General features: G+C 38.7%; 1 protein-coding gene across 4 annotated transcripts in view; it reads right to left on the bottom strand.

The window, feature by feature from the left end:
• Window positions 1–11,253: 11,253 nt before the first annotated feature.
• LOC121524730 (transcription factor 4-like) overlaps window positions 11,254–27,337 on the bottom strand; it is a 349,074-nt gene continuing 332,990 nt past the window's right edge. For 3 of the 4 annotated variants that reach the window (XM_041810213.1, XM_041810215.1, XM_041810214.1), the window contains 4 exons: window positions 26,607–26,760; window positions 23,351–23,580; window positions 22,834–22,981; window positions 11,254–17,780 (listed from right to left, as the gene is read on the bottom strand). In XM_041810213.1, coding sequence (XP_041666147.1) covers window positions 17,732–17,780; window positions 22,834–22,981; window positions 23,351–23,580; window positions 26,607–26,760 — 581 coding nt within the window. In that variant the 3' untranslated portion in view covers window positions 11,254–17,731. Of the gene's footprint in view, window positions 17,781–22,798; window positions 22,982–23,350; window positions 23,581–26,606; window positions 26,761–27,337 lie in introns of all 4 variants that reach the window. The other variant, XM_041810216.1, reaches the window with a different exon arrangement.

Below are 27,337 nucleotides of genomic sequence, written 5' to 3'. Positions count from 1 at the left end.
GGCTCTGAAACAGCAGATCTTAGTAAAGCAGTACTTGTTGACTGGGGGAAGACTTTAAGGGTCATTGACTTTAATTACTGAAGGATGGCACCTGCAAAGATAAAATGGTTTTTATACGATGATTGCTGAAGAACAGAATCTGATAAAATAGGACACCAAGGTTGAAGGGATTCAACTCTGGCTGGATAAATATGACCATAACTTCAAAGTAACCATGCAGGATGTGAACAGTGAAAAGGATCTTGGTCTTATTTGTGTCATCCGATCCTGTATGGCACTCAACTGGACTGGAAGACAGAGTGTTTAGTAAAACTGCAAAGGGAGCGGAAACAAATATAATGATGTTAAAGTGAAATGTTTACTTGTACTGATGAAGTTTTATAGGTTTAATTTTGGATTATTCGCAGATTGCAGAGTTCACCCTTGTTCTGCATGAAGCGCACTGATTTGTAATCAAACAGATCTTACAGATAATAGTATTAATGATGATATGAGTTGCCTGCAGATGTTTAAGTTGGTGGTGCAAGGTTTAGAGGATCACTGTAAACTCCTTTCCTTCTTTTAAGGACAGCCCTGTGTTTCTTATGATAAGTGGGATAAGAAAGGAAGCATTATGACTTCCATAGAGATTCAGAGACTTTCTACTGTCTTTTATCAAGGCTGCCATGTAAACTCTTTTAGAATTTTGGCTCATTCAGGAGCGTTTCTTAAATAAAACAATGATTTGACAGCCAATACTACAATGAAGAGTGTATTAAGGGGTGGAAAAGTCACATTTCAAAATCACATATTGTCATAAAACAGCACTCTTAGAAATTGGTGGTGAAAAATATTTTCTTCCATCTCATGCTCTGTAAAAAATATCTTAAACCCAACCCTTAACTTTTACCCTACACTTCCAGCCTGAATAGGAATAATGTTTGAAATGATAAACAAGATTTAGAATTGTAGAAATTCAGGACAAGAAAATCACTCAATCAGTGTGGAAAACGATGTTTTTTTTCCAGTATCAAAGCCACAGAAGCTGGTATAAAAGGGAAAGCTGAATGTTAGAGTACATTTCATCGTCCCACACAAGTCATGAATCACCCAGCAGAGCTGCACATGTTGTGTTATGTTGTGTCACCTTCGCATCGTTCAGGGTGTGACTGCAGTTCAAAGAAACAAGCTGCAGATGGGTGTGTATGGGTGACACAACCTTTACTCACACACTGACAACTCACGCTGCTGCCACAGCTTACATAAGACATTTGGGGTGATGGACTCCTTGGTTTGGGTTCCTCTTGTGTTAAATTTTTGACAAAAAAAAATTAAAAAGGACATAATGTCCCAGACTGGATTGATGTCTCTCCATTGTGCCTTTTACAGTAGTTTTTTTTTAAAAACTCAGTATAAGCTTTAGCGTGAATCATTACAGTTGGAGCCCATTAGTCAATAGAAAAAGAGTTTGAGCACATGACGTATGTTTTAATCTTCTACAGGTAGGCCCGGCAATCTCTTTTAATTTAATCCTTTCAGTTTTAAATGAAAAGGTGCCATTACAACTATGGCAAATCAGCTATTAAAGCCTCCTATTAGCAGTGTTACCATGAATTCAAAGACAATTACCTGTGGACATCCATTCAAACTAGAAATTTGTGGTCTTGTATAAAAAGTAGTATAAAAAATATTTTTGTTGATTTTAAAGATATGAAAACATATGCATCTAAATAAAAATGAACAAGCAAAGCTTTTATTTTCATGTTCATTTTCTCCATTATTTTATATTTATAGCTGACATCATAAAAAGTGAACGCATGCCCTCATTGATTACTGGAAAATTACACAAGTGTTTAATACATGAATGAAAGAATAACAGACTGTGTCCTGTAAATTTTCAATGGTTCTTTTAACAGTCTGGATAAAAACACTGGAGCTGAAACTGACCCCCATGTGGAGAGATTTACCGTCTCCAGTCTTTATTTAACCAGGTGGCTCGGATGAAAACAGATTTTTCAGGAATGATGAACGACAAAGAAGCATGATCCTGAAACTAACATCAAGATTAACATGAATGTTTCAAAATCCTCCATTCAGCAATGCACAAAGACAAAAATACTACCAAAAACAAATAAGAGGAGAGGGTGATGACAAAACTGGCAGAGTCAGATGGATGATTTATTTTAGGTCTAAGAGTGAGCTCAATAGAAACTCTTTACCACAGCAGAGGTACTGTTGTTCTAGTAAAGGTCAAAGAAACAGCAGATATATGCCCTGTTTTACAGTTTATAGTTGTAATGTTTTGTTGTCTGGTTTTCTTTACTCATACCACCACTAATAAAAGCAGTAATGGTCTAAATATAGACTGCCAATACATCCCTGACAACCCTGGAATATCTGAAGCCAAAGAGAAAGATTTGAAAGACTTTAATTAAACTAGAAGTTTACAAATTTTCAAACAGTGCAGAGAACAAATCTGTGAAAGGAAGCACAGCTTTGTTCAGTGTTTATGAGGGCAGTTGGGGTCAGGTCTCCACCCTTCACTGATTTATTGGGGTCTTTTTTCCTCTGGAAAAACAGATGAACAGAGTCAAGCACCTCATGATAGTCTTACAGTTAACCTACAATTTATGTCCTGAACGAGAAAGACTGACAACCCACTAAATCCAGGTCAGAGTAAAGAATACGTTTATTTAAGAGAAATATTTCCTTGTCAGAGATTTAATCTCAAGTTTTTAACATAAAATAGTAACGCTGCTGTTGTGCCACACAAAGGGTATGGAAAAGGATTTGGGAAAACTATAACCTAAGTATTGTTTCAAGTTTTATATTTACATGTGGATTGTCAGTGCTGCCATCGAATTCAAAAAGAGCTAATATTTTTCATGAAATGGTTAAATGTCTCGGTTTCAACCTATGATATGTTGTTTATGTTCTATAGTGAATAAAATATGTGATTTGAAAGTCATTGCTTTATGTTAATTTAAATTTTACACAATGTCCCATTTTTTTTGGAATTTTGGTTGTACATACAAATATGAGTCCTCCTGCTACTACTGAAGTAGTAAACTCCATATAGAAGTGCATAACATGAACCATGGCGACTGTAGACATGTCAGTACATGACTTTTGTCGTTTTTGAAAAGAAAACAACTCGAAGCTGTTCTTTGTTCTTCTTTTAATGAAGAAATGTCGTCAAGTTCTGATAAAACTGATGCTTCAGCAGCATCCACGTTAATGTCTTCCGCAATTATTGTACCGGCCTCTTGTTGCTGCTTGCTTACGTCACGACTCCGCCGTGCCTGAAAATACTGCCAGTTGTCGCTGATTGGTCCTGTCCCTTTCTAACTGGGCCCAAACGGTTCAGACGGGAGCTTTGCAAGATGGATTCACCAGTGAGAAACACGGACACAGGCGTATCATCTGCTTTGCAAGTTTATTATGCTGTTACTTTTGCCAATAAAGTCTACGAGTAAAGTTCCAGTCCCTTTACAGTTGATTATTTAAAGGAGAAATAAACCTTGCTGTCATCAGCATAGAGGGAAAACTGACATGCTGCTCTTGAAAGATTTGACCCCAAGGAAGCTTGCAAGTGGGGAAAAATAAGAACCAAGATCAGAATCCTGGGGCACTTAAGTATAGATTAGAGGATCTACAGTTAACTATGACCAAACATGAATTACTTTAGGAGATAATGAAGAATAACTCTGAACTAAACTTCACAAACTCAGAAGCTGCAGAATGAAACATGTTTCCTGTTGTTGAAAGAATATTCTTAAAACACAGAATTAAAACTCTTTAGGAACCATGGCATAAAACCAGTTTATCACTAGAAAGAATGCAAATTTACATAGTGGTATCTATGCTGACCTGATCCTATGCAAGTAGGCTAAGAATAAAATCTTTATTCGGCTGTAAATACCTAACCTACTTTCTCTTTAGTATCAAAGTAAATGCAGTCATTAAAAAAGTATGTACAGAATGTTCTCAGCTAGATTTGACTGCTAACTCAGCTCATAAAAATGTATGATGAGAAAACTCTGAGACTGACGTCACTCCCTGCAGCCTGCAGCCAGAGACGCATAAAAACACCTCCATGAATCAAAACAAGGAGTCATCCTGATTTGATCCCACAGTTTATGGAGAGGCTTCATCAGTTCATCAGGCAATCTCTTTAGCTGAGGAACCAGTCCATATAAAGCTGTGACGTGATGTGTAACCTGTGCAGACCTGTAGCAACAAGCAGTGTACCTGGAAACAGTAGAGGTGTCAGATAAGGACTTTAACAGACACTGTCAAATCCACAGACAATGAAACTGTTTTTGGCATGTTCATTCACAAATCGAAGGAGAGCAAAGACTTGCACAACAGCTAGTAAATTTCACAAACAATTCTAGTAACAAATTAGAGATGTTAAAGTGTCAACCAAAGGTGCAATTGGGAAGTTTCTGAAATGTTTATCAGCCACAAAGTAATAATCCATGCATGCATACAGGGACTAGCCCAAGGTTAGAACACTTTTCTACACCAAGAGGTCATTTCTAATTTTTACTTTAAATTTAACACTTTAGATGCATAGAAGAATTCCTTATTATCCATAACTACCACAGACTTATTACATTTAGAGAGCATACATTATTGAGCCTTAAAGGTCTGAAACTTTGTCATTTTGTGTTTGCAAACAATTATCTTATATGCACAAGATTTAGGTTTGCAAAACAATAAAGCTGAAAGCAAGTGGAAACAGCCTGCCCAGAAGCAACTCTAAAGCTCATAAATAAGCTGACTGTACAGTTTTGTTAAGCAAATAGACAATTTCCAACTTTAAGAAAGGCTGCCAAATGTGCAGCGGTGGGTTTGCAGGAGTAGTGCCACAACCTGTGGTCTACACAATATGAACAAAAGTATTTGGCTACACTTGTTGATCACTGGATTCTGGTGTTTTGATCGAAAAGGATCATGTACTCTCCAACTGTGATACAAACTGTGATGAATGCCACCTTTGCAATAAGACAGTTCATCAAATTTCATCCCTGTTGGATATTCCACAGTTAACTGTAAGCGATATTATCAGAGAGTGGAAGCATTTAGGAACAACAGCAACCAAGCCACGAAGCAAAGACCAGAGTGGTGTCAACAACTGCTGAGGTGCATTGTGCGTAAAAGTTGCCAATGCTGTGCTGATTCCATGGCTGAAGAGTTCTGAACTTCCACCGGCATTAATAGCACAAAAACTGTGCAGTGAGAGCTTCATAGAATGAGTTTCCAAGACTGAGCAGCTGCTTGCAAGCCCCGAGTCCAATGCCAAACGTCAGATGGGGACGTGTTAAGCCCACCGACACTGGGTTGTGGAGCAGTGGAAATGTGTTCTGTGGAGTGACGAATCACGCTACTGTAGCAGTCAGATTGACAAATCCCAGTTTGGTGGATTCTGGGAGAATGTTACCTGCCTGACTGCATTGTGCCAACCGCAAAGTTTGGTGGAGGAGGGATAATGGTGTGGGGCTGTTTTTCAGGATTTGGGCTAGGCCAATCTTAATGCTTCAGCAGAACAAGACAACTGATTCTAGCCTGATTTTAAATACCCTAACTCATTTATGAGGTCAGGCCTTCTGGCCTAACATCAGAGCCTGACCTCATAAATGCTCTACAGAATGAATGGGCACAAATTCCCACAGAAAGCCTTTGAAGAAGAGTGGAGGCTCTTATAACTGCAAAAGAGGGCAAACATATAGTGTATTAAGCCAAAAGTCATTTCACTTGAGTTCATGCTTCATATCTTACCTTAATTCCTTGGGTTACGGTTTGGTGCAGGTTTAGTTCAATGGGAAAAGGTGAAAAGAACTCCAGATGCGTATTAAGTTTCTCCCATTCATTGTAATGAACTAACAGTGGTGACAGTCACAATTGCTTCATTCCAGATTGTTAACATCTCCTAATTTTAAATCATTAAATCAATACAATGAAAAAAACTTAAGAGATAAAAAAAAAAAATCCTGGAAAAATGTACCATATTCATGATTTATGAAGTGTGCAGTTATGTAGTTGTTAAAGAACAGCAGGTGTGGGCACCATCACTCCTAAATCATCACTCATGTAAGCCACAATGCATCGCCAATTGGTTAATGTAAATACAGGGTGTGATTTTGTGATGCTTAAGCAGTTAACATACAATTGAAGGCAGGCTGACCAACTACCATGAATCAACATGCGACCTTTAAACTATATTGGCATCAGTGGTGCTGGTTTAGTTCAGTTGGTAGAGCAGGCACCCATATAGTCAAAGCCCCCCAAAAAAGCTTTGAAAAAGAGATTTTTGAAAACGGCATTGAGAAGTTTAATCTTGTATGTCCATTCAGTACTACTGTTTTTACATAGAGATCGCTTGTTTTCTGCCTCTAGGCAGCTACAAATAGTACGGATAATGCTTTACTGTCCATGTTGCAGAGTAAGGCTGCATGCTCTGAGTCACGTTGCAGTGTTTTGAGTAATCTATGGAATTAACTGTAAAAGAGAGACTTTTGTTTCCTGGATTTGGCCTTAAGGACTGGGAGTGTACCACCCTGGGTGGAGAGAAATGATGTCTTCAGGATAAACACAAGGAACAACAGTGCCTTCTTCAGCTGTTCTCAGAAACATATATGGTCCATGAAAGGTTATGTGATAAATGATTGTAGCTAAAACACAATTAGTTGGTTATAAGCAAGTAAATGGAGCCCAACTGGACACAGAAAGGATAAGCACCATTCAAATTCAAGGGCACATTTTTACGTTTTAAGACCATGATTTTGGGCTCAGCTTTTTCTTCTCTCTTTCATGTCTTCGTGCTTTTCACTGCCTCCTTGTGTTTAGATTTTCTATGTGCTTAAAATCTCTGCTTGGTCTCAAATCTTTTGTTGTCTGCTCAGTTTTCCTGCACTTAAACTCAAACCATTCTCCTCTCATTCAGGTTGTTTCTGCTTGTTTTTGCAGGTTTATTCTCTACGTACACGTACACAACTTTCTCTGTGTGCTTACCAAGACAACAGGCAGAGCAAACATTATCAGTCAATCATATTTCTGTCTGAATGGTTCATCAAAAAGCCTAATAGCAAAAATATGTTATGCATAGAAAGTTTTGAGTGCTTGCAGAAAAAGAAAAAAGTACGAGAAGAGAAAGTTTTGTACATGTGAAGAGAAAAATTCAGAAACTTACAGAAAATTGTACAAGGAATACTACAGAATGATTCGTACGCATGCAATGAAAGTTTTGCGTGCGAGCAGAGAGTTTCGTAAATGCACATAGAAAGATCGGGGGGCAAGCAGAGAAAATGTACAAGTATGGAGAACAATTGGAGTGCGAGCAGAGATTTGTATGCCTGCAGAGAAAGACTTACAATTGGTAAAGATTTGAGAGCAAGCAGACACAAGTAAAAACAGAAAAAAGCTAAGCAGAAGGAGCCAGTTTTGAGCACAAAGGCAGGTTTTAATGGCAAGTTTGGGTAAAAATCTGAGCCCTAATTAATGCTCTAAAAATGTTAAAATGAGTTTTTGATTTTTGTAATATGGCTCAATAAACACTACAGGTCAAAAGTTTGGAAACAAGATCAAATTTGTCCAAAAAAAGATCATTCTATACTTAGCAACAAAATGAACATAAATATTACCTAATGATTCACTCATCGGAATACATTTTTACTATGATTATTAGTGGTGGGCGATACTGCAAAATTTAATATCGATCCGATACCAAGTAAATACAGGACTAGTACCATGGATACCGATACTCTTTACTTATAAAAGCAGCAGTATACATAATTATTAAATTGATATGAACAAGGCCAATAAAATCTCGAACATTATCTATCATTTATTTATCAGTCTTAATAAACAGAACTAATTCTTTTCCGAGTTATCTTTAACTATCAACTAAGTATTTGGGGTAAAACATATTTCAAAGTAGGATTTTAACATATATTTTTTTGTAATATGGGACTTATTTTCTTTTTTGTTTCCCCACTGTACCTAATGGTTAGACAGTTTCAGTTAATTAACCTGTGGACTATTCAATGTATGGTTTGAGAAAATGCTGCAAAATACTTTTAACCTTTTGGAAAAGGCAGTCAAATTATAGGAGAAAAACTAGTAAACAGCAATAAAGAGGAACAGATTTAGAAGTACACTCTCAAAGTGAATTAAAATGAATCGCACATGCATCAGAGTCAGCTACAGAACTTGTTTCCTTCCTGGTTTTTATGACTAGCTGCACTAGCCATGGCTTTGGCTCAAAGAAAAACACCATCAATGTCTTTAGGCGGTAAGTGAGTGGTGCAGATTAGACATTACTCTAACATCCTCTTCATGCATCAGTTTTTTATAACTTTGAGATGAAAGCTGACACTGGAAACACTGACTCACCTTTGCATTTTTGTGGAAAGTTATTCCAGAAAGCCGCAGCAGTTTTTTGTGCCGTTCTCTCCAGTTTGATACAGACATGAGGACTGAATAAATGTGTGCGTGCTGATGCCTTGAGTGTGTATGTGTGCGTTTGCTCTATCTGATTGGTCGCCGAAGTCACGTGACACGAAAACAGTGCAGCAGCGGACTGTTGGCACAACAGACAGACGAGGGTGACTGCAAACAAACAGATGGGGTGCATGGTTAGATGTTTTTTTGAAAGTACTCATTTAATATCGATACTTTCAAAAAGTACTCAATACCAAATCAGTACTTTGTAAATATCGATACTTTAGGATTGATACGCCCACCACTAATGATTATCATTCTTGCTTAGACTTTGCTTTCTCCAAAGTAACCTCTGGCTTTAACAACAACATGGCATTTACGAGGCATTCGTTCCACACGTTTTTTTAAGGCACGTGCCAGGAATTGCATCCCAAGCTTTCTTAATTTCATCAGTGAGAGACTGCTGATTCATGGGACCCATAATGTCATTAAGCAGACGCTTTTGTCTAATTCATCCCACACAAGCTCAATTGTAGAAAGGTCTGGAGACTGAGGGGGCCAGACCTTCTTTGGAAGAACACCTTACTCTTCTTTTCTGTCTAGGTAACCCTGACAGAGCTCGGAAGAATGCTTAGGGTCATTATCTTGCTGCAAAACAAACTTTCCACCCACAGATGGAACTGCATGATGCTGGAAGATGGAGTGGTACTGTTCCTTCTTCATGATACAAGCAAGTACCTATCACCTGCAAAACACCCCCATACCATGGCGCTATACCTCCATGCTTTATTGTGGGTGTTACCCATGGTGCTTTAGGACGTTCACCAGTTTGTGTACAGACATAGACTCTGCCATTTGGAATAAATAGTTCAAACTTGCTTTCGCTGGTCCACATAACTTTTTCCAGTCATCATAGGTGCAATTTTTTGTGCTTTTGCTCACTCATATCTCTTTTTCTTGTTCTTTGGATGAAGCAGTGTTTTTTTTTTTTTTTTTTTTTTTTTGCGGATACACAACCCTTTGGACCAGCCTTTCTCAAATGTCTTTTCACAGTTGTCAGAAACGGCGTTTCCATTACCCTTAGAAATGCGCAAAATCTAAATAGCGCAATAAAGAACTGGTATTGGAAACACCTGAATTAAAAAAAAAAAAACTTTCAAATATCTCTAAAAAGTTTTTATGCTTTCATGAGGAGGTTTTTCCAGACCTTTCCATATAGAAATATATTGCAAAAGTTGGACACCGTTGGGTGTTTTGCAGTTTATCTTTCAGTTTTTCCTTTTGTCCTCAATGTACAAATCTGTACTCTTATTTCTTTACTCAGCGGTTTCTTTCTATCCATTTCAGATGTATGCACATAGTTGAGATTTATTGGGATTTTTGAATGCCAACTCTCAAAAGACAAAGAGCTAAAGTGAATAATGCCAACTGTGATTTGTTTTTTTACTTTTGCACTCAAGTTGTGACTTTTTCTAATCTTGTCAACCCCCAAACTAAGCCCTTCTTTTCTTTTATTAACATTTATTCAGCAATGGCCCGGTACCATCTAGGTATACCTAAAGCTACATTGGGGAAAATGGCGCACAACAATGAAAGCAAAGTCTGATCATGCCGTAAAAACATCCCAAAATCCAAAGAATTCATGCTGTTTTTTAAGAAAGGCATTAGGATCAGAAACTTGAAGTTGGCTTGTCTTGACCTTGCTTCCAAACTTTTGGCCTGTAGTGTATATATAATCTAACTTGAAAAGGTATGCAATAAAAATATGCAATAGTTATTAAAGTAATAAATGTCAATTTAATTGATTTACTTAACAATGTGATAATTTAAAATTACTGAAATCAAGCATATTCTTCTTAAAACAAAGTTACAGACCTCAAACGATAGTGGCATTAAAAAGAGTTTAAAAAATATTCATTTATTATTTTATTTCTTTTAGGGCAGTGTTTCCCATTTTTTCCCTTATACCCCCATACCTGGATCTAAAAAAAGCCAAGCCCTCCCCCAGAACCCACGCACAAAAAATTTTTATTGTTGTAATTGATAAAAGCCCAACAGAATAGGATTACACACTGTTCTTATCCCCAAACATCTATGTAAAATCTTTACATTTTTTGCCCAATAGAAAGGATTGAAAAAAACCTGTATGCATATTTAATTTTTGACCACATCAGAGCAGACAAGAGGCCTGCAAGGAAGTCAGACATGGACATGCGTCTGTTCATATTATTTGACTACTATTTCCTACAATAATGATAACATCCTAGTTGAGTTCTTATAATCTTCAGAAACTAAGAAATTGAAGAAAAACCAGGGCTGTTATCCCAAGAAAAACCTGTCAAGAGCTCGAGAAGAGAACCTAAATTGACATTCCACTGAAAAGGGAGTCAAATTAAATGTAGGCTACTGACAAATGTCTGCTTAGGGCTTCCGTAGAATACACATCAAGAGGAGATTTAAAGTAGTCGCCAGAGTTTTCAACTCAATTTTTCTTCGGAAGTGCATCTGGATGGTTCATTTTCTATAGCAGATTAAACACCAAAACGGGCTCAAATTTCTTAATCAAAGTGCTTTTTTTTGCAAAAGAAGAGTCATTTCAGCATATTAAAGATAATTTTAGAATCCTTTCAAACATTTTAAGGTGGGAATAATACATGTGGGTGTCATATAAATGTACCAAGTTTCAGTTTTTAGACTAATACTTATGGTTAGTGCTTTTATGCCAACTTTACCTGACCAAATTAACAGCGAAAGCAGTTTTGATCATGATAAAAGAGGAGAATCGTTTTCTGTTTCTGGATGGTAAAAAACAAAAAAAGAACAAGCATGGCCATTTGAATTCAACTCATTATTGCAGTAAAACTGGTACAGAGTAACAGATTACAAAGCTCATGGCACAGTCACTGAAAAAAGAGAAATGAGGTGTGTATGTACAACAAGGAGGGAAAAGAAAAAGTTAACATTTTGGCTAATAGAAACATCAGGGGTAACATAAAAAATGAAGATACTGTATTGGGAGATGACTTGGTTATACAACAAAGAAAAAATATGAAATAAAGCATCGAAAAAATAACATTACTTAAAAAATACATTTAGCACTTACACTGACAGGTTCAATGCTAGTGTTTAACCTAGGTCCGATTAAAAGCAGCTTTTTCTTTTGATGAAAAGCTCAATTTTAATGGTAAACACTAAAACAAATGACTGAAACTGCCTTGCACATTATCTGAAATCTTTTTGGGGAATAGCTGATAAGATTGTATGCTGACGACTTGACCTTTTACATTAGCAACGCTCCAATCTTTTACTAAAAAAGTTCATAATTATTTTTGAATTAGGTGCTGAAGGTCTTTCATTTTATAAACATTTACAGCCCATCTTGACAAAACACACAGGAGTCAGAGCCATCCGGGGGAGCCAGACACTAATTTGATTAGGGTACCTCAGTAAAGTTGGCTACACATTGGATGATTTTATATCTGATTTAACCCCTCAACTATCTACTATCCAAGCTAGGCCACATAATCAAGATATCTTAAACGAGACAGATTGTACATTGCAACAAGCAAGGCTGGACGCTGTAGAAACACAAGCAAGATCAGGGTTTGCCACGCAAAACTGTACTGAAGCAAACCAAACCACATGGTGGAAAATGTGGTGGACCATATGAGATCAATGACTGGCACTGTTCATCCAGGCTTTCAACAGAGGACTACTTTTTGCCTTTGTCTCAGCTTCTGGATTCAAAAATAGCTCAAATGATTCCCCTCAATTTAAAAGGTGGGCCAAGTTATAAACAGCACAAAACATTGGCTTTTCTATAGCACTTCTCTATGCTGAAATCACTTCCTGCCCACCATCTACAGACCTTAGCTGTGATTTAATGTCATCTGCAACCTATAGCCAATGGTGAGCTAGCTAATGAAGTCTACCCTCCTCCACACTGGGGTTTTTTCTGCAGTCACATTTGATCGCAAGTTTCTGTGAGATCTCATTACTGTGGAATTGCCACTATAAAATCTGTACAGCAAATGGAATCGACTAGTGTGTGTGGTTAGAAGATTTTAATGTTAAGATCAGTTGAAACTGTCCAAATGTCTGAGAACTCCTCTATTTTTCTAGTTGATAAAAATTTGAAAATCATCTAGTGTGTAGCCAGCCTAACATCCAATACTTCCTGTAGTTTGACAAATACATCGAACCATTTCCATGCCTTCTTGCAATCCAGTACAGTCTTCAAGGGGGTTTACCATGATAATATTCCTCTAAAAACATCATATACTCATTTTTTTCAAAACGGCAAATATCAAATCTTAAAATACATTGTGCAGGATCATATCTAAGTAATTTTTGGCAATAAAGAAATAAAAAAAAGAAAATGATCACGGTGGTAAAGTAATGGCTCTGGCCGACTCTGACACGAGTGATTCTTGGTGCAAGAGAAGGCAATAATTTGACTAACACTTTAGATGGTCTGCAACTAAAACCACATACAGCACTGAGCACCACTGACCAAAACTAAAAGTTGGCACCTGGCTACTGTAAGCGGACAAATATAACTCCACAAAAAATCAAAACAAGTTCATCATCATCACCTCTCACTGGCAAGTCCTCACCCCACGGAAACCCCACAGAAAATGTTTTAGGACTATTTACACATTTCTCTGCAAAAAATACAATTAAAAATGGTAATGTCATGAGGCATGGAGAATTAGACAAATATCATATATCATTTATGATTTCTGATTCCTCCCACAAACCTTTAAAAATGTTCCCCACGGATAATAAACGTAATGTTGGAAAAAAAAGAAAATGATCCAAACTTTTGACCTCACTACATTTTCAATGTGACACATTTTTTCAACACACACTGAATTTTTACTTTTTCATCTTTTAACAAAAAAACCAATACAACATATTTCTAAAACACAAAATAACAACAGTCTACATGTAAAAATATAACTTTTACATACACAATTTTAAAATAATGGTAAAGTTTGCCATTTTGTTGCATACAATTTACAAACGTCTGTGAGTTGTTGCCTTCGATAGATAGCAGTGAAAGGAGCTGATGGAACTTCGGTCCCATTTTGTCCTGCGCAGGGTGCCGTACTAGTCTGAGGGTGTTTTCATGGCAACAACAAAGAACACAACAAAGTCAGTTGAAAACTTTTAACACTGAGGGGCCTCGCCAGCTTCTGCCAGTTCAGTCTTTGAGAAAATAATTCCTCGCCAAGAAAACACTCCTTTGTAACAGAAATGAAAAAATAACAGAGAATGGCACCCTCCTTATATATCGTATATATTTTTTTGTACATTTATATATAGATTGATTTATTCAAATAGATTCTTTTCCAGTTTCCGTGCCTTCCTGTTGATTGGGTAAGAGTTTAACCGCGTCAAAATGACCACCGACAGAAAGCAATGCTGTCAGATGGTGAATTGTGTTCTTTTCTTCTTTTTGTTTTTGTTTTGTTTTTTACATTTTCTATAATAGACATGTAAACCAGAACAGACAAAGAAAAAGTAATCAGAGAAAAGATTCTTCTTATAAAAGAGAGAGAGAGAGAGAGAAAGAAAATCTGTTTTACAACATACGACCACACACTTTGTACTGAAGACTACATTGGCTTACGGACAAGCCGGTCAAATATTGATAAAAAGCTGATAAGCTATAATACAAGAAGAGACGCGTTGTTCACCATGGAAACAGGGCTGGGGCTTGGAACAGGAAGGGATGGGGATTATGGAGGACTCGAGGGGACGGAAAAGGACTGGGACGGGGACTTGTCTTGCTAAATCAAGCGTCTGTCTCGCTGGCTCAAAGCCAGAACACGCAGTCTACTTACATATAAGCGTACAGTACATTAAATACAGTTTAGTTTTTTTTTTATCCAAAAAATACTTTTTTTTCCTTTTTAGCTTTTTTTAAATTCCCAGGTCTGGTAAAAAACCTGACTGCATAGAACCTAACGAATAAGAACAGGTTTCCCTAAGCTTGCATCCTATTAAAAGACCAGGTAAATGTCCTCCTCTGGCAACTCGAATGATATGAACTCTAAAAAGGCACATTGGTAGAATTGTGAATGTTCAAATTGCATCTGTGGGACCACTTGGGGGGGGCAAGAGGCTGGGGAGAGGGGCTAGGGCTCTGGTTTAGGGCTCATAAGGCTAGGGCTAACAGAGAAGACAGCACTAGGACTGGGGATCAAACGCTGGTCTGGCTATTGGAGGGTTTAAACTGGGACAAGGTTCAAAGATGACAGCAGAAAAACAACGGACAGTCTTGCAGCGATTCCAGTGACCATCATCTGTCGCAGGAGACCCAACCTCAATGCATAGCAATGCTACAGAGTTTGGCTGTTTTTGTCTTGGTTCTTTAATTGCCCTGTAAACTCGTCAAACCTTGTTCTAAACCCTGACATTTCTCCAAAAACTCCCACCAGATTACTAAGTAGGGAAACAAAGTGCATTTTCACACCTACAGTTTGTTTGATCTGGTCCAAATCATGGATAAATTTATGTATGTGATTTCTTGTATGAAATATTCTAGCTGATTCACACAACTACATGAATTGATGTAAGCTCTGGCCATTGTTTTTTATACTGTCAGAATTTATTATTGTAGGTGGGTGATACAGTTTGAAAATTAAGTGCAAATAGCTCAAAAAAGGTATGCTGTACTGGAATCCCCGAAGACTTCAAGGAGATGGACCATGTTATCCTCCTGAACCGTGACCAGCTCATCCAATGAATCCGTTTCTGAAGATCTGTCAGGAATGCCTGCAGTTTTTAATGCATGTTTGACTGGTTACAGTAGCTGGTTAAATCCTTAGAAAAATGCAGTTGGGTAGGATAGAGATCAGTCCATGTTCTGACTACAAACGAGTGCAAAGATGCCAACTTTCTCAAATGGTCTTAGTGCAGATGTTAGGTGCACACCAGGGTTCTATGGACAGCGTTTGCACTAGTGCAAACTGATCGCACCAACTTGATAAACAGCCTTGGGTTTGCTTTAATCAAACCAAACAGGTTAGGTGTGAAAACGCCCCATGATAATCAAACTATCTGGGCCCTATATCTGGCCTATCTAGTTGCCAGACAACTTTGTTTTGTTGTGGCTTTGTTGTGACCCAAAGAATCTGATTGCTGCTAACCTCAGCGGACCCCAAGACCAAATTAGCCAAATCCTAAAACCTTGTCTAAACTGGCAGTTAGTGTGCAATTTATGAGCAAAACACTGCTCAAATTTGGTCCTCAGGCACATTCTCTCAGCTGAAAGCCTTGACCCAATACTGTGGCAATCTAATACATATAGTTCCCCAACTCTTAAATACTGCTGTTTCTTTTGATTATGGATAGTACTGTTTCCGACTTGAACAACAATAGAGAGTGCTCAAACCTAAGCCTTGAATCACTGCAACATCATCACGCAAACCAATGCAATCAATGGAAATTTGAAGCAGCTAATGGTCCCAGCAAAGGACAACCCAACATTTTCAATCAGATAATCCCACATGGTTGGCACGAGGAGGAAGTTAAGTCAGGTTCAAGGTTTAGGGTTATAATGGACCTAATCCAGGAATTAGGGAAAGCAATGAACTAATTATAGGAATGCTTGGACTAGTGATTTTTGGCCCCTAACGGAAAATAATACCCCCGCACAACCCAATGATTGTTCCCTTGCAACTTTCTTACTGTTAGACCTCTGGATCTCTGTTTTGTCTCCATGCTTCTAACTCTACCCACTGAATGTTGGCATGTTCAGTCTTTTGTACTCTCTCGGTTCAGGTTTTCAGTAGCACCCGATCAAGTCAGGCAATCATGATTTAGAAAAGGCTCCAATTGCAGAACAGAATTCACCTCAGTGCTCAGTCAAACCCTCCTCCCTCTTATCCAGCAATCCATCCATCTATCATTTCTATCATCTGTCCATCCTCCCAACCATCTGTCCAGTAATCCATGGATTTCAGCATTTCAGGCTCAGCCAGCTCTACCCATACTGATGAATATTTGTCTAAAGACTGATTCACACCAAAGCAACAACCTCTATTGATGGTGCCAGGAAAAGCCTTTCCTTTCTAATGCATTTAGAGGAACACTTTCTATTGTAGCATGATTCTTTCTGTTGGTAATTCCTCTAACACCCCAGTCCCGTTGGAGTCGCTCACTGTTTGATTGATTTACTGATTCAATGATTGATTCTCCAGGTTTTCTCTCCCTCTCAGTAGATACACATGGGTGATTTAGTTATGACAGTCCAAGATTTTGTATTTGTGTTGAACCTCAAACGCTTCTGAGCTAAAGAAACATGATCAATATGGGTTTTAACATTGGTGATGTAAACTACATTTTTGCAGTGTTTACAAGGGAATGCATTTGAAGCGGACAAACATGTTGCCCCATTTTAATTGTTAAGTTTTGCTTCTTTCTAGGACCATGATCGTCCAGCTCACTTGCCTCATCAGGATCCTAGGGCTGCAACAGCCCCTAAAATTCTACTAGAACTGTACTTTTAAATGGGGCTCGCAAGGGGGCGTGTGAGTGGGGGTTGTGTGATACTTCCTGGAATTTTCAAGTTTTCTTCATATTTTCAGTTGTCTTTACTTCCATGTGTATCTATCTGACTGGTTGCATCCAAAAGGAGATCAGGCACAGCTTCATCCACAGTGTGGCGTTAGATTGCCATTCAGTCAGAGACGCACTGAAGCTGGATTCAACATCAGCTGCTCAATGTTGTTTTTTTTAGACAAAAAATCTCTTTAAACACTTTGTGATATGTTTTGTTCCATTCTGAACAGCTCTCCCAAACCCGTACCCTCCTTACTGCTTGTGTCCAGTTGCACTTTTTCAACAAGTTTTTGTCATTTTTTTCCTTTCTCATATATATATACTATATATAGAACCCTTTTGTTCCTTAAAACAGGGAATGCTGATAAAACAAGTAGTTCAAGACGAAGAATTTCTCGAATGATGTGATTCCAAAGACTATTGTCCATTTTGTCCAAAAACTCCCACAGACTGCCACTTTGTAGTAGCTGTATTCATCGGCTGTTTTATCATCTCCACAAAGAAGCATCCAGTTCACTTCAGCTGGAAATACAAAGTGACCAAAGCGACTAATGTGACTGCAGTTTGTGTACTCGACAGAAGAGGGAGACGGAGGTGAAGGGGAGGATCGAAGGCGACAGAGGAAAGGCGAGAGAGGCTGATCTGATTGGTCAGGCTGAAATTCCAGAGAATCCGATTTGTCAGGCCGAAGCAACAAGATGTTTGATCAATTGCCAGGAAGTCATTGGGAGCGCCGTCAGAGGAAGTGATCACTCATCATCTTGATGAACTCTGGCACCTTGGACCTAAAGAGACAGAGAGGGAGAGCAATAAAGAAAGGGAAATACACACACAACACTGCAGACAAAGACAGGAAAGAAAATGGGATTTGTCGTGATGTTCTTCCATGAGGAAAAGCTCATGGAGCGCCAGAGACAGGCATGGTCATATTCTGGGAAACAGGCACATGCTCAGTAAAACCCTTGGCTATAGAGTTTGAATCTAATGTGAACATTTTTTTCGCACGAGGGAGAACTTAGCCTCATGGTAATACCAAAAAAAGGCTCATCAACCCATTAGCATTCATATCCAAGATAGGACACCAAACTTGGAGCTAGATTTTGTTTCTTGTAAGTCTAGGATGGATTGTGATCAGGACAGCAATACATTTAACTTATTCATTGCTGCCACTCTGCTTGTTGACTCACTTTCTGAATCTCTCTCTCCTCTTTTTTTGCATCTTCCTCTTCTTTCTTTTTGCATTTTTCTCTCTTGTTTCTGCATCAACCGCTACTATTTTTGCATCTTTCTCTTCTGTCTTCCTACGTCTATGTCTATTTCTGCATCTACCTTTTCTCTCTTTATTACCCTCCTTCTCTCTTTCTACATATCCCTCTTCCTTCTTTTGACATATCAATTTTTTGCATTCCCTGCATCTCCCTCTTCTTTCTTTCTTACATCTTCCTTTTACTATATATGCACCACCCTTTTCTCTTTTCCTCTGTCTTCTTTTCTATTTCTGCATCTCCATTTTTTTCTTTTGACATCTCCACTTGTTGTATGTCTGCATCTCCCTCTTCTGAGTGTCCTTATGCTCTCTTTTCTGTTGCTGCATCTCCCTCTTCACTATTTATGCATCAACCTTCTCTCTGTCTGCATTTTCTTTCTTTCTCTTTCTGCATCTTCACTCTTTTTTAAAGCATTTTTCTCTTCCTTTCTGTACCATCTCCTTCTTTCTTTATTGATCTCTTTCTTCACTTTTTCGCCATCGCCCTCTTCTCTTTCTGTATCTCCCTCTTTCCATTTCTTCACCTCTTTTTTTCTGTCTCTCTCTGCAGCTCCCTTTTGTCACTTTTTGCATATTCCTTTTTTGTGGGTTTCTTTTACTTTGGATGTCTTCTTTTCTATTCTTCTCCCTTTTCACTTTTCTGCTTCTCCCCTTTCTCTCTAATCACCTCCTCTCTTTCTGCTTCTCCCCCTTCTTTCTTTATACATCTCCCCTTTTTGTCTTTTGACATCTCCCTCTTCTCTGTGTCCTTATGGGATGTGAGTCTGGTTCTGCTTGAAGTTTCTGCCCAGTAAAGGAAAGTTTGTCCTTCCTACAGTCACTTTGCTATATGTTGCTTAGTGTTGAGCTCATACGTAGTAGATTAATGTTGGGTCTTTATAAATAGTATTAAAAAGAGAGCTGTCCAGACCTGCCCTCTTTGTAAAGCGTCTTGAGGTAACACTGGTTATGGATTGACCCTATACAAATAAAGATTTATTGATTCAATGCAAGACATGTTTTTGGAGGCTGCTACCAATACAAATGATTGAGGGGAAATGTATTTTATCACCAATAGGCTGGCCTAATCTGTCAGGTCAATATTGCACTAATTTTGCACCAGTGTAACTATGCAGTGGTACTTAGATTTCAGAGTTTTCTCAATAACTTACAGCAATCTAATTGAAGTAAAATATAAACTTGTGTAAAAATACATAAATCAGTTATAGTTTGGATGTTTGTCTGGTCAGGCTGGATGCTAAATGTTCTACAAATAGGGATTTGGCTTTTTGTAATCTTTCCAAGCACTGTTTTCTGCAATATGTTTTGGAAGTATTATTCATATTGGCACACATCTAAAGACATATTTGTTGATATGGATGCATATGCTGTTGAGCATAATTTTCATGCCTATATCTTTTTTATTTATTTATTTATTTTCTTTACAAGAGATCATTCCTGTCAGCAGTGGCTAAACCTATGGCACTTTTGTGTGTTTTTCTCTTTACTAACTATTCTTATGGCTGTGGTGATTTTACAGATAAACTGTCACTCAAACCAAGGTCTGACACCTTATCAAAGGTGACCTCTGGTAGTTCAAGACTACAGAACATCAGAAAATCAGCTAAAGAAACGCTGAAGTGCAAAACAAATGTGACTATGAAAGACAGAGTGATGTGTCAGGCAATGAAAGAAGAAGGAATTCAAAAACAGATATCAAAAGCAATGACAAACACACAATCACACATTAAAATCACACTTACTGCCAATCTGTTGTTAAAATGTACCCAGACCAGAAACAAACTCAAAAAGTTCTGGCCTCTGTTTTACCCAGCTGATGTTTTATCAGCACTGAGAGGATGACACTGTCCAAGGACTGAGGAACTCCTTTAAAGAAATTCATTCAAACAGTATTTTTATTCAAAATGAGTTTTGGTCAACATGTTGTCTGTGTACATTTTAACCATTTAGTACCTGCATTTTTCCAACTCAGAAATTTAGCATAACTTTGACAAAAAAATGACAAAATATGTTTTTTGTTCCCTCTAAAAAGTTTAACCGATACTGTGGGGAGTCTTGCTCAGAGGGGACCAACAATAACTTCAAACTGAGTCAAACTGAGAAACCTTGCAGGGATAATTGTGCAACGCATTTGGCAACCATGTGGTTATTTGTAATGCTAGACATGGATGCACCTTAATAGTTATTAAAGAAGATTTGTTGCCAAATAGCTTTTTTGTTGAAGAAAAAGCATATACGTCAGTCCAGCCTTTAGAGATCCAGATCATTTGTCTCTGCTCCGTATAAAGAGCAGATCTCAAGGCTCCAAAATTGCTCTTCATTTGGTGCCATTTTCAGTCAGAAAACTGGCTCATTCACAACTGCACGCCACCACTGAAGTCATATTTTTTTATGCGTGGTTCAACTTCACAGATATTAATGCATAATGTGAACAGGGTCTAAGAAATGCAAAGGGACTTAAACTTTTTCTTTCTAATAGCTGAATATAATAAAGCCAAAAAAGAATGAACATACCCTATATGGACAAAAGTATTTGGCCACATCTGTTTATTACTGAATCCCAGTGTTTCAATCAGACCTGTTGCCCTAGGTGTATACAACCAGGCGTGGTACTGTGATAGGATGCCACTTTTGAAATGTCATCCCTGCTGGATATTCCACAGTCAATTTTAAGTGATGTTATTAGAAAGTGACAGCAACTCAGCCATGAAGCAGAAGACCATTTTAAATCAGCAGGGTCAATGACTGCTAAGGCGCATGGTGCGTAAAAGTCACCATTCCATAGCTGAAGAGTTCTGAACTTCCACTGGCATTAATGTAAGCACAAAAACTGTGCGGCTGGAGCTTCATGGAATGGGTTTGATGACTTAGACTTCTCTGTTTGGCAGTCAGATGGGCGAGTATGGTTTGGTAGATGCCGGGGGGACCTAACCTGCCTGACTGCATTGTTGTTTGGTGGCAGAGGGATAATGTTATTGGGCTGTTTTCAATGGTTTGGGCTAGACCCCTTATCTCCACTGAACAGCAATCTTAATGCTTAAGCATACCAGGACATTTAGGACAATGCTGTGCCTCCTAACCTGACATGCCAGATGGATTTGTTTCACACATCCATCTGGTAAACCTCTCATACACAGCATTTAGGAAAGGGCAGAGGCTTTGGAAAAAAACTCGGAAGGTGATTGGATGAACGTTCTGTCTGTCACATCTTTACGGGCCAATCAGAGCAACAAAACACATGACATAGCCGCTGCCGATGAGTAAACTCCAGAGAACTGCATAACGCGAACCGTGGCAACTGTAGACATGTCAGTACACGACTTTTTTTGTTTTTGAAAAGAAAACAAATCAATGCTGTTCTTTGTTCTTCTTTTAATGAGGAAATATCGTCAAGCTCTGATAAAACTTAGCAGCATCCACACTAATGTCTTCCACCATATCGACACTCTTGTTGCAGCTTGCTTGTTGCTTGCACGTCTCTGCCACGCCCAAAAGCACTGCCACTCGACACTGATTGGTCCTGTCAATTTCTAACCGGGCCCAAACGGTTCAGACGGGAGCTTTGCAAGATGGATTCGCCAGTGAGAAACCCAGAAATGGGCGTATCCATCTGCTTTGCAAGGTTATATGCTTCCAGCTTTGTGGCAACAATTTGGGGAGGGCCCTTTTCTATTCCAACATGACTGTGCCCCAGTGCACAAAGAAAGGTCTATGGTTAGATGAGCTTTGTGTAGAAGAACTTGACTGGCTCGCACAGAGCCCTGACCTCAACCCCATTGAGCAAGTTTGGGATGAACTGGAATCGAGATTGCAAGCCAGGCCTTCTCGTCCAACCTCATAAATTCTCTACAGAATGAATGGACACAAATTTCCACAGAAACACTCCAAAGTCTTGTGGAAAGTCTACCAAGAAGAGTGGAGGCTGTTGTAGCTGTGAAAGGGGGGCCAACTCCATATCAAAGTACATGTATTTGAATACAATGTCATTACAGTCTCTTTTGGTGCAATGATCGGGCAGCCAAATACTTTTGTCCTTACATAGAGATATAGTAACAGGTTTCTATCCCCTTGTCCAAATATGGTCGACTCAACTTCATGTCCACAAAGCAACAACATAGCCACGGACATTAATGTAATAGTCAAAGCTTCTCAATAGTAATGCACAAACAGCGTGCTTACGTTGATGTCCAATGCAAATCTGCAGTAAGTTTTCTAATATACAGTAAACTGGATATTTAAATTATCTTATCAGCTTGTTAGGACTCACATGGTTAAAAGTACACAGACGCAACATTAATGACAGTAGACAACCAGTGAACAAAAGATAGTTTGTCCACTTTTTGATAGAAATTTTGGATCTCAGAAAGGATTGATAATTTTTCCAATTTAGTTACTGTAAGCCAGAGAATAAAGCACTAAAAATACGTTGTTAGCTGTTTCATTTAAATTTGATATCAGTCTATTGATTCTTAATGGTCTTTTTAGTTAGATTCAAAGGTACAACAGCAGATTAGTGTATAAGTGAAATCTTCTGACCATTCAGGGGGGGAGGAGATGGTGCTGCGTTTTACATTTGTCCCATAGGGTTCGACCCGTCGCCCATGGCAGCAGCGGCAGCGTGGTGAGCAGCCAATGAGAGGGGAGCCCCTTCCGATGACACGGTGACCTTCTCCTCCTCACGACGCTTCAGACAGGCCGCCTTGGGGTTCAGGTTTCTCTCTGGATAGAGGGAATAGTAGACAGCATTATTTGTGTTGTGCCTCCTTTCATTTTCAGTGCAGTCTTTCTACCTAGATCTGTATATGAGCAGTCAGACTGAAACCAAAAAGTCAAAAACTCCAGCCTATATAAAGACAATCAACAGGTGTCACTGCTGCCCTCTCCTGGAGCTCCTGGCACACTACAAGAACTGGACAGGTTTTCTTATGACACTTCTTGAACCCTAATTTATGCCTTTATCTACCTGTATGTGACCTGAACATTGTATTGTAGTGAATCGGTTAGTGTTCAATTTTTGTATAAGTTGCAAGTATCTATATTCTATGAAGTTTACTATCAAAGGTAGAGAGTCTCATATGAAGCTCTGACCTCTGACTTGTTGCTCCAGACTGAGGATGACTGCGACGGCCTGGTGCAGGATCAGTAACTTGGTCTGAGGTTTGTCACTCTTCAGGTGCATCTGGACCATCCTGCCAAGCTCTTTAAATGCCTCATTGATGTCCCGCACACGCAGACGCTCTCGTGCATTGTTAGCCATCCTCCGTTCCCTCTCTCTCTCCATCTTCTGCTCTGGAGACAGGTCCTCATCATCGTTGTTGCTACAGTAACCAAGGATGGGGACCAGGAAGAGGAAGAGGAATAAGAAAGCAGGGGTTGAGTGATGTGGAAATAAATCTTCTTGATCTCTTTTCTTCCCAGAAAAACCAAGAAACAGGACTCAAGAACAGACACAATAATGTGCTGAAATTCCCCCATATTCAAAACCACATTCCAAAAAAGTTAGGACACTGTGTAAATTTAAATAGCGATAGAATGCAATGATTTGCTTGTCTCAAAACCAGTATTTTATTCACAATATAGCATAAATGATATATTGCATGTTGAAACTTAGTCATTTTACCACTTCAGAAAAAATATTAAGCTTGTTTTGAATTTGATGACAGCAGCACAGAGTCTCTCAGAAATAAAGATCAGTAGAGACTTGGGAATCTGCAAAAATACTGCATCTAAAAATTGTGGAACAATTTCAGAAGGATCTGGAGAAATGTCTGTGTGGAAAGGAAAAGCCCAAAGGTCAGTATAGGATGCTTGTGATTTTTGGGCCCTCAGGGAGAGGGTACAGATGATTCTGTACTGGAAATCACTGCATGGGCTCTGGATCACTTCCAAATTTCCTTTTCAGTCACCAAAGTTTGCTCTGCTGTCCACAAATGCAAGTTAAAGTTGTGTCATGCAAAGAAGAACCCATATGTGAAAATGATCCAGAAATGCTGCTGTCTTCTCTGGACCGAAGCTCATTTAAAAAGGATTCATGCAAAATGAAAAACTGTTCTGTGGTCAGATGAATCATAATTTAAAATTCTCTTTGGAAACCATGGATGCTGTGTCCTGCAGACTAAAGAGGAGAGGGACAATCCAGCTTGTTATCAGCACACAGTTCAAAAGCCTGAATCTCTGACCATGTGGGGTTGCTTTAGTGCCAATGGTGTGGGCAGCTTACACATCTGGAAAGGCACTATCAATGCTGAAAAGTATATAGAGGTTTCAAGGGAACATATGCTCACATCCAGGTAATGTATCTTTCATGGAAGGCCTTGCATATTTCAGGAAGACAATGCTAAACAACATACAGCAACAATCTCAACAGCATGGCTTCACAGTATAAGCGTCCAGGTGCTGATCTGGACTACACCTTTCACCAATAGAAAACATCTGGAGCATCATAAAATAAAGAAGAAGCCCCAGGGCAGTTGAGCAGCTAGAATTCTACATTAGAAAAGAATGGGACAACATTTCTCTGCCCAACAAAGGAGAGAGAATGCTACACAATGGTAGGCGTGGACCTGTCCCTACTTTTTTATTCGGATGTGCTGCCATCAGATTCAAAATGACCTTAAAATTTGGTCATGAAATGGTAAAATGTCTCAGTTTCAACTTAATGATTTATTGTTTATGTTCTATTGTGGATATTATTTGGGTTTATGAGATCTGACAATCGTTGCATTCTGTTTTTATTCACATTTTACACAGCGCCCCAACTTTTTTTGAATTGGGGTTGTAGATAGATTAAAGCATTCTGAACCATTCTGAAAAAAAAAATCTAATTGTGATTATTTTGACTGATATTGTAAATTTGATATATGTTGCATTGAAGGGAATGATTATTTTTTAATAATAATAATAATAATAATAATAATAAATGATATATTACCAGCCTTACCAGTGATCCAGTGTTAACCCTTGTCACTTCAGACAGTCAATGGCAAAAATAAACCCTTCAAGTAGACAAACACTTGCTGTAGATGTTGCAACTGCAGCCATAATGGCCTGTTTTACTGCTGAAGGCTGAGGCAACCTGCTATTGTTAGTCTGCACCTGTTTGTATCTTTTGTCACTTTAAAAAACGCAAAATTTGGATTTATGTTAGAAAATACAGCAGTAGATTTCAAGATAGAATATAAACATGGCAAAGTACCCATATCACATGAAATAAAATAGATAAAAAAGCACACTGAAGTCCAAATATTCATGAAAAATCACATAATATACTTAAAAAACTGACACAAAACATGGGTTATATCATGTGTTTTATCTTCAGCATCAACATCATCGTTTTTATTATAATCATGACCGCCTTATCATGAATAATCTCTGGGTTTGGGATCCAAATGTTTCTGATTTTGTCTTTTCCTCCAGTTAAAAAAAATCTCTTTGGAGGCTTGAAGGCTACTCGACTGAATCCAGGATGGGAAACCAACACAGTGACCAAAACAAACACTTCATCTTCCAATTCAAGCTTACTTGGATGGCCTAATCTCTATGTGTGTGTGGGTTTTTAGTAGCCATCATTAAAGATGAGCTGACTTTTCCACCCAAAATCAAGTATATGTTTCTGTTGATTCCCCGTCCCTGGATCTGAGTCTGCACTTCTTTGAGAATATTGACAGTTGGCTCTACTCTGTTGTGTGAGAAACAGTTAAAACCAGGCTCAAGACCATGGAGAGACTGATGGAATTAATCAGGAGCTACACATCCACAAGGAACCTCTCTTTGTCTCAACAAGAAGAGAGCTCACTGGTGAACATGGGCCTTTTTATGAACAAAGAGTCTCTGTTTTATCTGATGCGTTTAGCTGCTTCTCATCACACTTGTTCACTTCATCAAAATCCAGAGGCTGGTTCCCAAAACACGCACAGCTTTGAGTCCTTTCTCTCTCTCTCTCCAAAAACTCATCTCTTAAAATCAATCTCAACTTTCTGACTTTTAAAGAAGTATTTTGCAATTTTTATGAAGTTGTAGCAACAATGCTATTACATCTTATGTTTGATGGGAGTTTTTCAAGAAAATCTCTCAATATTTATGCAGAACCTTTTCATTTCCTTCTCTAAAATAAATTGATGATAATGTCTTATTTCTTCCAGTAGAGTGAAAACAAGAAGGCTGCAGATTAAACCTACTTCTATCTTGATAGTATCTCTTTTTGAGACGATTAATAATCCTGTCACTTTGAATAAGAAAGGCTTCAGAGCATGTTGTGTTTTGGGAAAAGGCTTGTACCAGACCAGTCGAGGGTTTTGATGGAAGCGAGCGTCTGAGAGGTAGGCGGTGTTACCTAGATCTTGACCTCTCAATAGACTTCAGGTCCTTGCTGTCCGGGTCCTCCTTTTTGGGGTCCAGAGGTTTGGATTCCTGCAGGAGGTTCTCATCACCCTCGTCTTCAGACTTGATCTCAGAGCTGACTGAGGAGGTGCTCTGACCCTGGAGGCCTCCAGACAGAGCTGCAGGAGAATGATGGAGAGGATAAGTTAGAATAGAAAGTATGATAAGTAAGTAAGTATGTAAAGACAGTATGGATTATGGTTAGTTGATGTTTGTAGTGAGAGTATTCTGAAGAAAAAGACTGCATATTGCCATCCAAGCATTGGCCAAGCAACTGGAAGGTTGACAGTTTGATCCCAGCTTCTGCAGTCACACAACATTAACACTCAGCTGCAAATTGCTCCCACTGCTGCATCCATTGCACATGAATGTGCATGAATGGGATTAATTAATACTGATGGTCGCTCTACATAGCAGCTTTCACCAGCAGTTTGAGCTACACATGAAAGCCCTATTCAGTTTGCAAAAAACCTCCAAATAAAAGCCAAGTGGGCTTGTGTTTTGCACTAAAATGCATCCGTCTAGCCACTCTGCCATGAAGCCTACAGATCAGTGGAGAGCTCTGGAGCTAAGGCAAAGGGACCATCAGGTTCATGGTCACCTCTCTTACTAAGGCCCTTCCCCCCTGATTGCACAGTTTGGCCAGGTGACCAGCTCTTGGAAGAGTCCTGGTTGTGCCAAACATCTCCCATTTGA

Source organism: Cheilinus undulatus, linkage group 17, assembly GCF_018320785.1.
Source record: "Cheilinus undulatus linkage group 17, ASM1832078v1, whole genome shotgun sequence".
Taxonomy (NCBI): Eukaryota; Metazoa; Chordata; class Actinopteri; order Labriformes; family Labridae; genus Cheilinus; species Cheilinus undulatus.
This window is presented reverse-complemented; position numbering and strand designations above follow the sequence as displayed.